The sequence below is a fragment of the Ochlerotatus camptorhynchus genome, unplaced genomic scaffold (assembly GCF_037179485.1).
Source record: "Ochlerotatus camptorhynchus isolate MF236.1 unplaced genomic scaffold, CSIRO-AGI_Acam_v1.1 ptg000512l, whole genome shotgun sequence".
In the NCBI taxonomy this organism is placed as follows: Eukaryota; Metazoa; Arthropoda; class Insecta; order Diptera; family Culicidae; genus Ochlerotatus; species Ochlerotatus camptorhynchus.
In genome coordinates, this window is record NW_027040996.1 from 64,452 (window position 1) to 79,438 (window position 14,987).

A 14,987-nucleotide genomic window follows, 5' to 3' on the forward strand; every position below is an offset into this window, starting at 1 on the left:
TGTTTAGTCTTTACTTAGCCAGCCAAAGGCATTCGCTAACTAAAATGCATTTAATCTGATACTATTTGATTTTTTGATGTTTCATAATTGTGCCAGATATGTGCACACTTAGATTTTTTCGCCGAGATGGGCACCACCGAGCAGCTCGGCATTTTATTTTGCTGGATCTCAGTGAAAAACTTGCCGAGATTCAGCTAACAAACTGGAATTTTGCCGAGATCTCAGCTTACAAACATATTTTTTGCTGAATTTCCAGCAAAATAAAATGCCGAGCTGCTCGGTGGTGCCCATCTCGGCAAAAAAATCTAAGTGTGTGCCCCTTAACTGAAAATTATATTTTACTGTATTGGCAAATCAAAGTTGGCACTCGTGGAGAATAGAAGAACTATAACAGTGATGATGGTTTCAAAATTTTCCACGGGGAAGTATACGAATGCAATCTTAAAATGCTTTTATTTTGCAAATGGAACATTTTATTTAAATCTGGTTGCTGCTACAGTGGTAGAAAAGCTCAAATCTATGTGTACACCTAAAAATCTGAAAAGAAATTAATTTTTCTGTATTATTTGTCTATTGAGTAGTCCTTAAGTTTTCTACTAACATAGCGTCAACCAGATTTAAATAAAATGCTCCATTTGCAAAATAAAAGCATTTTAAGATTGCACTCGTATACCTCACCGTGTAAAATTTTGAAACCATCATCACTCTCATAGTTCTTCTATTCTCCACGAGTGCCAACTTTGATTTGCCAATTATCGGTACAGTTGCAAACCAAAATAACTCACTAGTGACAATCGATTTTACTCTCGTTCTGTACGATGATGTCGGAAGTAGTTAGGTGCATAGTACATCATTGTGCGATTACAGTGCTCTACTGCCGACACTATATTTAACGTACAGAACGAGAGTAGACTCGATTGTCTCTAGTCGGTAATTTTGGGTTGCAACTGTAACAATAATATTAAAGTCACTTTGACACATTTTAGGTCATTCGCGACTTGTCTGCACGGAACCGAAAAATTACCCAAAATTAAGTTCTTTTCTCTCATCTCCCATGTTCCGTTCAATAAGCTAATTTTCAGTAAACCGCTTATAGTAGTTTACATTTGACTACGGCAAAAATAATTACTTACTCGTGAGTATTTTCTACCTAAAATTAAGTTCAATTGACTCAAATTTGAGAATATCTCTTATACTCACTAGTAGCACAAACGAAGTGACAGACGACTAACTGGCGAAGAAATCAATTAAAATAATATGGTTCGCTGTAATTGGCAAATCAAAGTTGGCGCTCGTGGAGAATAGAAGAACTATAAAAGTGATGATGGTTTCAAAATTTTCCACGGGGAAGTATACGAGTGCAATCTTAAAATGCTTTTATTTTTCAAATGGAACATTTTATTTAAATCTGGTTGCTGCTACAGTGGTAGAAAAGTTCAAATCTATGTGTACACCTAAAAATCTGAAAAGAAATGAATTTTTCTATATTATTTGTCTATTGAGTAGTCCTTAAGTTTTCTACTAACATAGCATCAACCAGATTTAAATAAAATGTTCCATTTGCAAAATAAAAGCTTTTTAAAATTGCACTCGTATACCTCACGGTGTAAAATTTTGAAACCATCATCACTCTCATAGTTCTTCTATTCTCCACGAGTACCAACTTTGATTTGCCAATAGAATTTTCTTAGAAGCTTGTGCCATCATCCACCAGATGGGATAGTATTTTTGTTTTGATTTTGCACAAAGTTGATTTTGTGTACAATGATTCTTTGACAGTGTGCAAAGAGTGTATATCATTTTGTCATTTTTTATGCATTCCAGTTTTGAGTAGATTGAAAGAGATAGAACCAAAACATTCTAGTACATTTGGTGAAAATGCTAGTTCAATCCAGTAGTAGTGTTGCCATGTGGTACAACCCAGTGGTAGTGGTGTTGCCATGTGGTACACTGAAAAATTGCAATAGCAGGTTAGTCACCAAAGTTTTCGAGCCGCTCCGTCTGTCACTTCGTTTGTGCTAGTAGCTTGAACGATAGTCATGAGAATGTCGAATCTCTCGTTCCGTTTTTGACAACAACAAAAAGTGAGAGTGGGATGCAAAACTCAAAATTACCCAAAATTAAGTAAAAATTTAGGGTAATTTTTTTTCTCTGTGTGGGTATGAGATCCTTTAGCGTGAGAGGCATAGATGATAATCCACTACGCCGGGCCCAACTTGTTTCAGTTAGCACACCTCAGTTAACAGACATTGCAATTAAAACATTTCAACAAGAGAACATTGAGTGCAGGGATGCTTACACACACTTGCTATAAAAAAAATGTTTTTTTTTCGGAATTATTAAATTATTGGATGTTCTAATGATATGTTGTACTTGTAAGCTACAAGAAAAGGTTTTAAAGCGTGTGTTTGACTCATCAATTCTGTCAATTTCGTTTTCAGAGCGTCACGATAAGCGATTTTATGATTCTTGAACGTTCACTCAGAGTGAGCGCTCATGAATCGTAAAATCACTGATTGTGATGCTCTGAAAGCGAAATTTACAAGTTTTACAACCTCTACTTTCAACTTACAAGTACTAATTTATAATATATACTGATTTCATAATTCAGAAAAACAAATTTTTATAGCAAGTGAGAGCAAGCAATCCTGATTGAGTTGAGTGTACTCAACCTAGTCAAAAATGGCGTGGCTTATCATTCTGGAGAGGTTGGGTTTGATTTCCAGTCAAATCAAAATTATTTTCGGCTTGAAAATTTGTTTAACTTCACTGTTACACAATATACAAATGAAAATATGGTATAGCCTAAAAACGTTGTCAATTTTTCACTGTTGTCGGAAAACAAATTTACATTATTTGGCAAATCTTTTTTTAATTCCTATGTTTTCTAAGAGTAAATGTCAAGATTTCCTGAAATTTCTCAAACCATAGAAATAAAAACACACTTAAGATTTGCTAATTAAAATCCCTTCAAGTACAGGTGAAAGTCCAATAACTGATATAAGTTTCAGTTAAACGATACTTATATGTGGTAATAGTTCTTTTTTTTTCATCAAAAATCGGTATGGATTTCATTTGTTTGCCACATGAAGAATAATGTTGACAAAAAATAAATAAAACAGAGCAGCCTGGAACCGAACCATGAACGTTGAGATTATGAGGTCCATGACCACTGAAATGGTAAAAAGTGTATAAGAGCTACCATTAAAAAGTCACGCTTATGAAATTCATTCGTGTCGTTAATAAGTCGAGCCTTATGAAATTCTTAAGTTGATTTGCCTCAGAGATGCCAACACCAATGCATATTGTGTGCCAAGCACAATGATACAATTTGATTTTTTGGTGTTTCAGAATTGTCCCAGATATGTGCCCCTACACTTACACCCCAGAGAAGTCGAGAAAATGTCCAACCCGAAAGATTTCCTCGACCGGATCGAGAATCGAACCCGCCGCCTCCGGCTTGGTAATACCGTGCCTTTACCGACTGTGCTATCTGAGGTCCCCCTGTCATAATTGTGCAATATCGAATATTCAAGAATAGTTAGATGCGATCCCCAGCAAAAATGCAAGTTTTTTCGTGGTTTTAAAGCATTCTTCATGTACCTATATATCATGGTTTACAAGAATCTAGTAAAACTAAAATCGTTTCTTGAGCTTTCAATGCAAAGACGTATTAGCAAGGAATATAAAATAAAGTGAAATAGATGGAAAATTTGAAATGCATTTCAGTTACCGAAAGCCGCTCCCTAAATGAAACGTGTAAAGTAAATATGTTTGAGTTAGCGAACGTTGAGTGAAAAATAGGGGGAGGGGGGAAGAATGGGTTGACATTTTCTTACAAAAGATTCAATAGTACAAAAAAAAGTGAAAATACATTAAATAAGAGAGATGTACAGTTATGGCTATACGTTCCTTTTATGGTGTGTTCCAATTATGGCATATGGGAATTCCATAGGCCATAATTGGAACACACCATAATAGGAACGTATGGCCTACCCAAATTATATGAATAAGTAATCTATTTAGGTATATAAAAATGTTCTCAACTCAATATTCAACAATTTAATGAAAATTTTGAAATCTTACTAAGATTGTTTAACTTAAAATCTTACAGTGTTTTACAAAGGGGGATAATTACTCAAAAACCCTGACATAATTTGTGGATGACGCCTTTGATTTTCGTTACACTCCTACTGAGTATAGTCACTATATGCATAGTCTGGCGGAGACAATGATCAAATGTTAAACGTGTATGACTATTTCGTTTAAGATCAATGTGGTCGCAGTATTATGATCGTTACGATAACTAATTGTAACAAAAATTAAATCAATTCAGTAGGTTTACGTTTTTCATCGAGATCATCGACGCGGCTAGTGCGTAGACGACAAATAATATACTTTTTGATAGATTTTTTATGATGGAATGGTAGTTCTGCAGGTATGCGTTGAAAAATGTAAGTTGATCGCTATTCTTTTAACACATTTCCTCCTATGCCGTAGAAAATTGCTAACATTGATATTGATACTGCGCAGATATAAAATATTTATGTTGCAAATAAAAGAAAACGTTCTGCAAAAGCTTGAGCATTTTCACGGGGTGCCAGATTATTTGTATAATGACTATACTACTTAGTAATCATGCAAACAGAAATACTACACCGGAGCAAGTTGAAACGGCATTTTAAAAAGTTGAACTTTGAGGATCCCTGGAAAACTATTAAAATAACATAAATTCGATTTTGGAACATCGAAGGTTGAAAGCTTCTATTGAATTATAAATAAATACGAAGAAACTTACATTTTTAAAAGGATATATGATATGTTTTATATCATCTTACCCCACACAGTACAAAGTGGGCAAAGTTGAAACAAATATATTAGAGTATTTTTACGCTGAAAATTTTCATATATTTTCTCCTAAAACATGTATTCAAGTATACAAGTATCCCCCGAAGAACGCGGTGGGTAGTTAAATCCATCCAGAAAAATAACCATTCAATAACAATGAAATAATTATAAAATACAATACATAGGGGAAATGGATGTAATGTCGGCCTAAATGTCCTTAATTTGGACCCATACATAATTTCAGCAATTGACTAAATTTTCAATCACGACCAAAAATATCCATTAGTACCATCCCAATGACGCGTTCATCTAGATAAAAATGATAAATAGCAGATTTTTAGCGATGGGCCCAATCTTAGATCCATAGGCCAACATTAGAGCCATTTTCCCTACTATGTTTGATACCGTAGCCTATTACACTGGCCCACATTTAGATGGGTGAAATTTTAATCATTGTTTTCAACGGGCCAACCCTTAGACTTGTGCCATTAGGTGAGAAAACCACTCTCAGAAAATTTCAGCTCATTCAAATGTAACTGGCGCTTTTGATTAAAAACTTATTTGAGGATATTGGTTTAAATGTATGGAGAAATAATATTCCTTCACTCTTTCGTGCATAGAACTGGTTCAGCAAACTTGATTAAGCTCAGAATTTCAGCACACGTAGCTTAAGGAACAACTTTACTGAAGACAGGGTTATTATTCAAGTTAGTATAATGAAAATATTAATTAATTATGTGCATTCTGCATTGCAACACATAACGGCACACTTAGATTTTTGCCGAGATGGGCACCAACCATCAGCTCAGCATTTTATTTTACTGGATTTCAATGAAAAATTTGCTGAAATTCAGCAAAATTCATGTTTTTTAGCTGAGATCTCGGCAAGTTTTCCACTAAGATCCAGCTAAATAGAATGCCGAGCTGCTTGGTGGTGCCCATCTCGGCAAAACAAATCTAAGTGTTAGGCAGCTTATGCAACGTATCAGCTAGATTACCGCTAAAAATATAAGTTCATATTTTCACAAGCAGGTGCCGGTGGTGTAGTGGTAAGCGTGACTGCTTTCTAACACCCCAATGGGTCTGGGTTCAATCCCAGCCGAGATCGGTGGGATTTTTCTGAGGCATAAAAATCTCTGGTCACGTCTTCCTTTGGAAGGGAAGTAAAGCCGTTGGTCCCGGCCCATGTGTGTTGAATGCGTGCGATATCCTACGCAGGTGTGGAAGCTGCCTTGCTGCACATTCGATTGCCGTCAATGGATGGCAATCGATGTCCGTCGGTGATTGGCACTAGATTGCGGAACAGAGACCGACGTTAAATAAAGGAAAGAAATATTTTCACAAGCCAACATCCAGGCTCATTGCGATAACCACTCTCTGAATGTTTCAGCTCTTTTTGACGGGCTGGCGCTTTTTGGTTAAATGTTTATATAGGAGATTTGGTTTCATATTCAAAATGCTCATATCACACTTAGATTTTTTCGCCGAGATGGGCACCACCGAGCAGCTCGGCATTTTATTTTGCTGGATCTCAGTGACAAACTTGCCAAGATTCAGCTAACAAACGGGAATTTTGCCGAGATCTCAGCTAACAAACATATATTTTGCTGAATTTCCAGCAAAATAAAATGCCGAGCTGCTCGGTGGTGCCCATCTCGGCAAAAAAATCTAAGTGTGTACATTCAAAATCGAATATTTCTATAAAACTATCTAAATTTATGATGCAATCTTCAGCAAAGTTGTTACTCATTTTTTTTTATAATGCGTTTATTTTTCCAGGCTCATTTGCCGAAGCTTTGCGAAGCCGATATTCATTGTTTAGATTACACAATTTCCTAAAACTAACGTTAGTAAAGCGGGGGCCGATTACTCGCGGCTATCTCGAGGTTAGGGGTAACAAATTGTAACAAATGGATGAGAACACAAGGTTTGGAGAGCAATGTGCTTTTTATCTCGAACTAAGCGACCAACTGATGAAAAAGACAAACATGGGGGTACACCAATGGGCAGCTAACAACTTGGGGAATCACAAGATGACACTAACTACTAAATTCTCAGATCGATCCGTTTTAAAAACACATAAATTAAATTAAAATATTCGAGATCTCGGCTCGCCAAGATGTCTCTAACGGGCCGCATAGGTTGTTTTCCTCGGGCCCTGAGGAATGCGGATAACTCGGATCTAGCAACACAATGTAAAGTGCATGACCAAAGCACGTGGTCGATATCGCCTGCGAGCCCGATTCGGAAGAAATGCGAGTCTAACGAGTAGTGATTGGACATGAGCCTTGATATGACACGTATAAAGTCACGGCTCATGTCCAATCCTTTGAACCATGGCTTGTTCGACACCTGTGGGAATGTAACCATCTTCCCAGATCACTCTCATTCCATTTTTGTTGCCAGTTGGTGAGGACGTGCTGACGGGTAATTGAGAAAAATTCCGCAAAGGCGATTTGTCGATCAAAAATATCGCCTTCCATAGCGCCCACCTTAGCTAGCGAGTCCGCTTTCTCATTACCCGGAATTGAGCAATGAGATGAGACCCAAGAACTAAGGTGATAGTATAGGAGCAGTTAGATAAAGTACTCAATTTTGCTCGGATTTCGGTCAGGAAATACGAGAAGTGCTTCATCGGCCTCATTGATCGAATAGCCTCCAACGAGCTAAGGCTTTATGTAAAAATAAATTAGTGATCAGATGGTAGTGAGGCAATTTGCTCTACTGCGTAGAATATGGCTGCTAGTTCCGCAACGTATACGGAACAGGGTTTTTGATGTTGATATGAGGCGCTATGATATTCGTTGAATACTCCAAATCCAGTGGAAGCGTTTATAGTTGACCCATCTGTGAAAAACTCTTATTGTTACTAACATGGTGGTACTAAAGGGTAGAGCAATTTTCATCAAGACAACCATCAATGTCTTTTACATGGAAATTATAAAGAAGGGGGCTTAAACATGAACCCTGGGGGAGACCCATTTGTCTAGACGAAAAAGAATCATTTTCTCCAACAATTTCCGTATACAGGACAGCATAGCGATGGGACGGTACGAGTTATAATCCGACGCGGGTTTACCAGGTTTTCGAATGGCGATAACTCTTACTTGCCTCTAGTCATCCGGAACAATGTTGTGCTCCAGAAATTGATTGAATAAGTTCAACAAGCGTCTCTTAGCGACATCATTCCTGGAGCTGAATTGTTACATGAAAGGAGAGCAAGTGAGAATTCCACCATCGAAAACGGGGAATCTATTTCGTTATTACCCGACGGACGATCACGAACGTTGGGTTTGAACCGACACCGAATCTGGGCAAACTTTCCGCGCGAAGCTGAATATCCAACTGTCCGAGTACTCCTTGTCTTCGTTAATCGGTGATGACGCGTTTCGCATTCTCCTGCCGACATTCCAGAGTGTTCTCATGGAAGTCTCTCGCGACAAACCATTGAAGAACCGGCGCCAGTAACCGCGTTTTTTGGCTTTAGTCAAGCCCTTAAAGGTTTTCTCGAGGTCGGTGTACCGCTCGAAATCCTCGACCTTACCGTGTTTGCGGAAGCGTTTAAACGCGGCGGACTTCTCGGTGCAATCCTTATCCTACAACGGGGTGAGAGGTCGCTTGCGAACGGAAACACCCGGAACACGTTTCGTCTGTGCTCGCAGCGCAGAATCGATGATAAGACGCGCGAGAAAGGAGTACTCGTCCAGCGGAGGAAGTACGTCAACCGATTGACTGGCACCAAGAACCGCGGTCGCGAATTTTCGCCAGTCAATGTTTTTCGTAAGATCGTACGCGATGTCGACCGAACGAGTAGAAGATGAACCATTGGTAATAGAAATTTTGATTGGCAAATGGTCACTACCGTAGGGATCATGAATTACTTTCCACGAGCAATCCAACGATAGTGAACTCGAACAAAGTGAGAGGTCTAATCTGCTTATTTTTGCTGGAGGTTTGGCTACTCGTGTTGCTTCCCCGGTGTTCAGAATTGTCATTTTGAAGAAGTCGCACATGTCGTATATCAAGGTTGAGCGGTTGTCGTCGTACAGTTCCCCCCAGCCTGTACCGTGAAAATTAAAATCTCCCAAGATTAACCGTGGCTCCGGCATAGCCGTGCAGATATCCGAGAAACTTTGACGAGAAATCGCAGTTCTCGGTGGAAGATATACTGAGGCAATACTGAGGCATTTACCTCGAATGTTAACCTGACATGCAACAACTTCAATGCTTGTCACCGAAGGCAGATCGATTCTGGAATGGAGCTTGTTGATCCTCAGAAGCACCCCTCCAGACGAATCTATGCGGTCAAGGCGAATAATGTTGAAATCGTGGAAAGCAAGATCGTTGTCTGAAGAGAGCCATGTTTCACAAAGGGCAAATGCATCAGAAAGTGAGTTGTTAACTAAAAATTTAAATGTGTCAAGTTTTGGCATAAGACTTCTACAGTTCCACTGAAGAACAGAGATCATATCCCCGTCCTCGTTCGGAGAATTATCCATCAAAGGATATGATCGATGCAAGGAAGGACCACCTAGAAGCTAGTTACTTCAAAAGATTTTTCACCATTGGCAGCACTAAATTAATAATGCTCCTCGTTGAGTCAGAGATATTCAATATACTGAAGAAGCTATCCACAATACCAGAAAACGTGAACATGGAGGCATGTTCTTGCTGATTATTCAGGTGCATTTCTGGCCGAAAAACTGGGACATCTGGGGTTTTAGATGATCCTGGAAGTGACGGAAAGTACTTGTCATAATTACAAGGTTTAAAACCCGGTGGAATGGGTTTTGGTGCATTTCCGTTACCTCTTGATTTTTTCCAAGGTGGAAGGGTGGTCCTTACGAGTGGCCTTACGAGGCTTTTCAGTGGTGTGTTGTTTTGCTCGTTTTCTCGTACTGCCTTTAAAGACAAACGGACTACCCTCACCGCCCTCTGAGTCAGAGTCTAGATCATCAACTGGCAAAATCGAAAACGTGTTACTGGTTTTTGGTGTGGTCTGAGAAGATGAAGCGGTATTCTTCAAGAGTTCTGCTATTGTTCTCTTGGAGCGAGCTTGCAGAGACCGCTTAATTTTTTCTTCCTGCTGTTTATACCTCGGGCAGTCAGTCAGGGTATGCAGGCTCTCCTTGCAGTACACGCATTTTGGAGGAGCACCGCAAGGGCCCTCTTGATGTTGCTCGCCACACTGATCGCAGCGTGGTTTGTTCGAGCAGTAGTCCGATGTGTGACCAAGTTGTTTACATTTAGATCAGTTCATTACCCGAGGTACAAACAGACGTACAGGCAGTCGAACCTTGCCTATAGCGACGTAGTGAGGTAACGCTGAACCCGAAAAGGTCACACAAAACGAGTTCGACAAGGAATACGATTTTTTGAGCCTACGATGGATACTGACTGCATTTGAAGGCAGTCCAATATCTTCACCTTCGGCAAAGCACGGTTTTTAAAGATTTCGAAGGAATCGGAACCCATGAAATCATCACTAGTCGAACTCGGTTCGGTGACCACTCCTTCAATTTCTAACTCACTACTGGGTATGTAGACTCGGTATTCCAATGAAAAAAGCTCGCACGCAACAATTTGGTTAGCCTGCTTCCGGTCATCAACGGTAACGCGCAATTTTATTGGTGTTACCTTGAAAATATCGGTAACGACCGAAAAATGTGTTGTTAGATCCTTAGAGATCCCTGGGAATGTTCAAAGGTTTTTGTTTGGGCTGGAAAAAAACAACTCATGGGCCTTTCGAGGCTTCTGGGTAAGCCTTTAGGCGGGGGAGCGCAGAGGTTTTCGGGGGCAATGGTGTGGGGGGGGGGGGTGCAGGTTGACGAGGAGGAGATGGTGGGGGAGAGGGTTGTGGGCGATACCTTTTCTTGGGATATGCTCCAGTATTTTTGCTGAAGAGCGAGTCAACAGGAACGTCAAGGGTTTCCATTTCCACAACTTCCTCGAGACTTTCGTGTGAGGGGGAATTAAGAGTTTCGTCGTCTGAGATGGAAAGCGACCATTCCCGCCTTTATCATTTTCATCCATTGCGGTTAAATATCGTCGCAATGGTGTTTTTTGTAATTTTTTTACAAATAATTGCAGCAATTTAAAAAAAATATCAAAAATAGAAAATGAAAAATAAAATATATATATATATATATATATAGGGTTAACTACTCCATTTCCGGCCTATTAAGCACAACCCGCACTTAGTCTTTCGTAATCTAACGCAGTTTAGCACCAAACGGAATGTTATTATTACTGATGGCTACCAAATTTATTTACCTTTCCGTAAGTATCTTAAGATTTGATAAAGTCAAACCAATCGTTGAGATATTGTCAAAAGCCTAACACTGCTTCTTGACGCCAAACTCGGCCTACGGATTCTAAACTCATCCTAACGCATTGAAACGCCATTGAAACGTCAATGAATTCACTTCGGCCTATCGAATGAAGATAAAACATTATTCGGTCGAAGCGCCTCTTTTGTTTTTGGGAATAATGGGTGCAAACCTTCATATCACGCGTTCTCATTGACTTGTTATATATATATATATATATATATATATATATATAACAACGAAACAAACGACACGATTTATACCTATTGCACTGAGGCAGCAGCAGACTGGAGACTGGAGAGATATAATTGTTTGATCCAACTGCTGCAGAGTCAATAACCTCGGTCGACTCGGTAGGCAATGTGACGCTCTTTCGTTGTTGCTATCGATGGGGGTATGTACCGATAGTGGTGATGATTTTGCTGATGATGTTGCGTGATGCTGGGTTAAAGCTGGACCGTAATGAAAGCACTCGGCATATCATTAACGGCTTCCTCACTCGCGCACTAGTTTTTTAAAAACTATGCCAACTAACTTTGGCGAGAAAAAAACCCTCGCGTGGGGAATAACTCGAAACTTAAATGATAGTGTCGTACAACGAGACCGATGCGACTTGACCGGCTCAGTGTGCGAGATGGAATGAAAGTTCACGGCGAATAAGAACGACCCAAATTTGAGTTTAGTTCACTCATAATCGCCAAAAGTGCAGGAACGCAGCGATGAGTTAAATTTGTCTCATGATTTCCTGTGGAAAACCTAAAAAATCTGCCGGAAAATGAGGAAATTGACGAAAATTTTATTCAGTCTCGGAGTAGTACCAATAGACTGAGTGAATCCAATCTTTAATTTTCTCAAATTCGGGATTTTTTCCCTGGAAAAACCTGGGAAAACATGAGGCAAATTTGCTCATCGCTGAGTTCCTGCACTTTTGGCGATTATGAGTGAACTAAACTCAAATTTGGGTCGTTCTCATTCGCCGTGTTGTTACTCATGAACTGAACTACAAGTTCTGAAAATCTGAATCAAATTGAGAATGAGGAAACTTTTTTAAGATCGATAGAGTGTAGGAGTGCCATTTTTTCATATATTTTATCCAAACTCCCCATACAAAATTCAAACTAAAAGCGCCAGCTCATCCTACAACCAAATGAGCTAAAACTTTCAGAGGATGGTTTTCTCACCTAAAGGTACAAATCTAGAGGTTGACTCTTGGAAAATTAGATCTCAATAGGTGTAACACATACTGGCTTACAGTACATATATGTATTATCATTATTTTGAACAATAGGAGAATATATAAGAGAAAAAAAATTTAGTTTTAGTTTAAGAATAAACACAATTTTAGGTGCAGAAAAGCTTATACAGCCAAATATTGCTTTAAACAGCTAGGACAAGCTTTTAACCAGCTTAATTAGCTGTTTGGTTTAGTTCGTTGGTGATTAAAAAAAATATTTTCAGCAGTTCGGGAAATTCAACTTCCCTTTTCTATTAATAGGTTCTATTGTTTTTTTGCATTGTGGATTTTTACGGGCACCACCCGCTATTTCTCGGCTTTTCTCCAAAAAAAAAAATAAATGATTGTTTGTATTGAGTCACCACCATTTCAACTTGCTTCTCTGTACACTGCACCCATTTTTGCACGGTTTGTTTTTTCCACGTTTTTTATGGAATTTCTCGAAATATCACGGTTTATTTAACACGATTTCTCAAAATAACGTGGTTAATTGTTTCGCGATATTCTCAATATTCGTTTTTTTTACGCGGTTTCAATTTTGTTTACTCGGTTTATTTTAATTTGAACAATAATCAGTTTCGGCTTGGCAGTCTAGCAATCACTCATCAGAACAAATTAATTTTGTAATTTGTCCTTACGTTTCGGCTCTGATTAAGGCCTTCTTGCAAAACCTCACAGTCGAACTCTCCAACACTTATGCACCTGGCTATCTTGGGCAAAGTTATTCAGAGGGTATTGACCTTTCTACAGCAAAACTGTTCAGGAGGTCAATGTTGGTATTTTCGATATGAGGAGTGCCAATAGAATTCGGAAATCAATGCCTGAAATTTGGTATGGCGATTAACAGTTTCCAAAAATGCGTCAGAACCAGAACAGCGTCAGAACAGAAATGATGTTTGAGGTTGACAATTGACAACCTAGAGTTCAATATACTCATTTATATATATCCCATGGGGTGCACAAAAGTGGGGCAAGTTGAAATGCTTGGAATGTTTAGGAAAAACTCATTTGCGATCGGGTTTTTTTTTTATATCATCACTCTAATTAGTCACCATATGCTTCCCTAATGCATAACACTGGATAAAATACAGAAAATTCAACTTTTTCGAGAAGATTGAAGCGCTGCGAAAAAATATGTTGTTGTAAATTTCATTACAAATTAAACTAACAAAAGCTGAGAGGCACGTTAAGCTGTTTGTAATTACCTGATTTGACAGTCATATGATGCGTTTACGTTTATATTATACTGTTAAAAATAATCGCAATTCATCTTGCTCCGGTGTAGCTTATTGGTTTCGAAAAAAAAATAGTGTTTTCAAAGGCTTAGCATTTTAAAGGTACAATTAATGATAGAAAATGTTAAATTTTAGATGTATCTACGAAATAAAAGTAATCTCTCAGGCACAAAGATTTTATCACGATTAGCCGAATGCTTATAACAGTCGGTCATAAAATAAACCATGTTGTGGGTTAAATAAGATGTTCCGATAGTATTCGGTACAGTAAAATCGATTAAATAGATAAAACTGTACATAAAAACATAAAAATATAAAAATGCAACGTCATCTTTTCAAAATATCTTAAAAATAGGCTCTTCCTAACAAACTCTATACATTGTCCACGTGGAGATCCTGGTATGATTATATTAATTTAGCACTTTGAGTAACTCTCAATGCATCATTTTCAACCAGGCGTTTCCTAGCATGTTTATTAGTCCTCGTTCTGTGTCGTGATACTTTGCTTTGTCCGTTTCCTTCGTTCATAGCGTCTATTGGCAATTTAGAATCCTTATCATGATTGACTGACTTAAAAGTAGTTTTACTAAACCCATGAGAGCCATATTTTTCACGAAGTTCTTCATGTAATTTATCCCGTAGAAGAGCACTACTGGTATCAGATTCTATAAACGGAGGTGCAAGGCCGTGTGCAACTCTTTCACTTATAGGAATTAACTTTCGACTTTCGTCCCTCGTATGCTTTTTATGTTTCACATAAAGTTCTGGATTGAGTGGTGACCTTCTGTTTGGTTTTCCCTTTTTAACGGGCAATTCTGGCGCCTTTTCTTCGATATCTTTGGCAAATTCAATTTTTCCACTAAACGTATCAAATTTATTTCCAGTTATGGCTTCTTTTGATTCCTTCCCAGCATAGGTGTCAAATTTTCCATCTGCATCTTTCAGCTTGCCGAAAGTTTCAAACCTGTGTGTAAGGTCTGGTGGTGAATTAGTAATGTCTCTACTCAACCGGCGTCCAATGGTGTCCAATCGTTCACTTAATATACTATCTGTACTGAACCGTCTCACGTTCAGTGTTGATGAATTGGAGTTATTTCGTCCAAGGCCAAAAAGGCTCATTCTGGGACTGTACTTTGTTTTTTTGGCAGGAGTGGCAGATTTGGCTGGTGATGTTTCCGGTATACCGTCCTTGGTTAATGTTTGTAGTGATGCATCATGCTCTTGTTGCACTTTATTCAAGTACATATTTCTATAATGTAAATGAAACAGAATTAATAGATTAGCAATTAGCTTGAATAATTTGAATATTAAGAAACAATATTTAAAACATGTTAAACAACT

At 38.5% G+C, this 14,987-nt stretch overlaps 1 protein-coding gene across 6 annotated transcripts in view; it reads right to left on the reverse strand.

The window, feature by feature from the left end:
• Window positions 1-11,493: 11,493 nt before the first annotated feature.
• LOC135712892 (glutamate receptor ionotropic, NMDA 3A-like) overlaps window positions 11,494-14,987 on the reverse strand; it is a 91,577-nt gene continuing 88,083 nt past the window's right edge. For 5 of the 6 annotated variants that reach the window (XM_065235986.1, XM_065235984.1, XM_065235983.1 and 2 more), the window contains one exon: window positions 11,494-14,895. In XM_065235986.1, the coding sequence (XP_065092058.1) occupies window positions 14,052-14,895 (844 nt within the window). In that variant the 3' untranslated portion in view covers window positions 11,494-14,051. The remainder of the gene's footprint in view (window positions 14,896-14,987) is intronic. The other variant, XM_065235987.1, reaches the window with a different exon arrangement.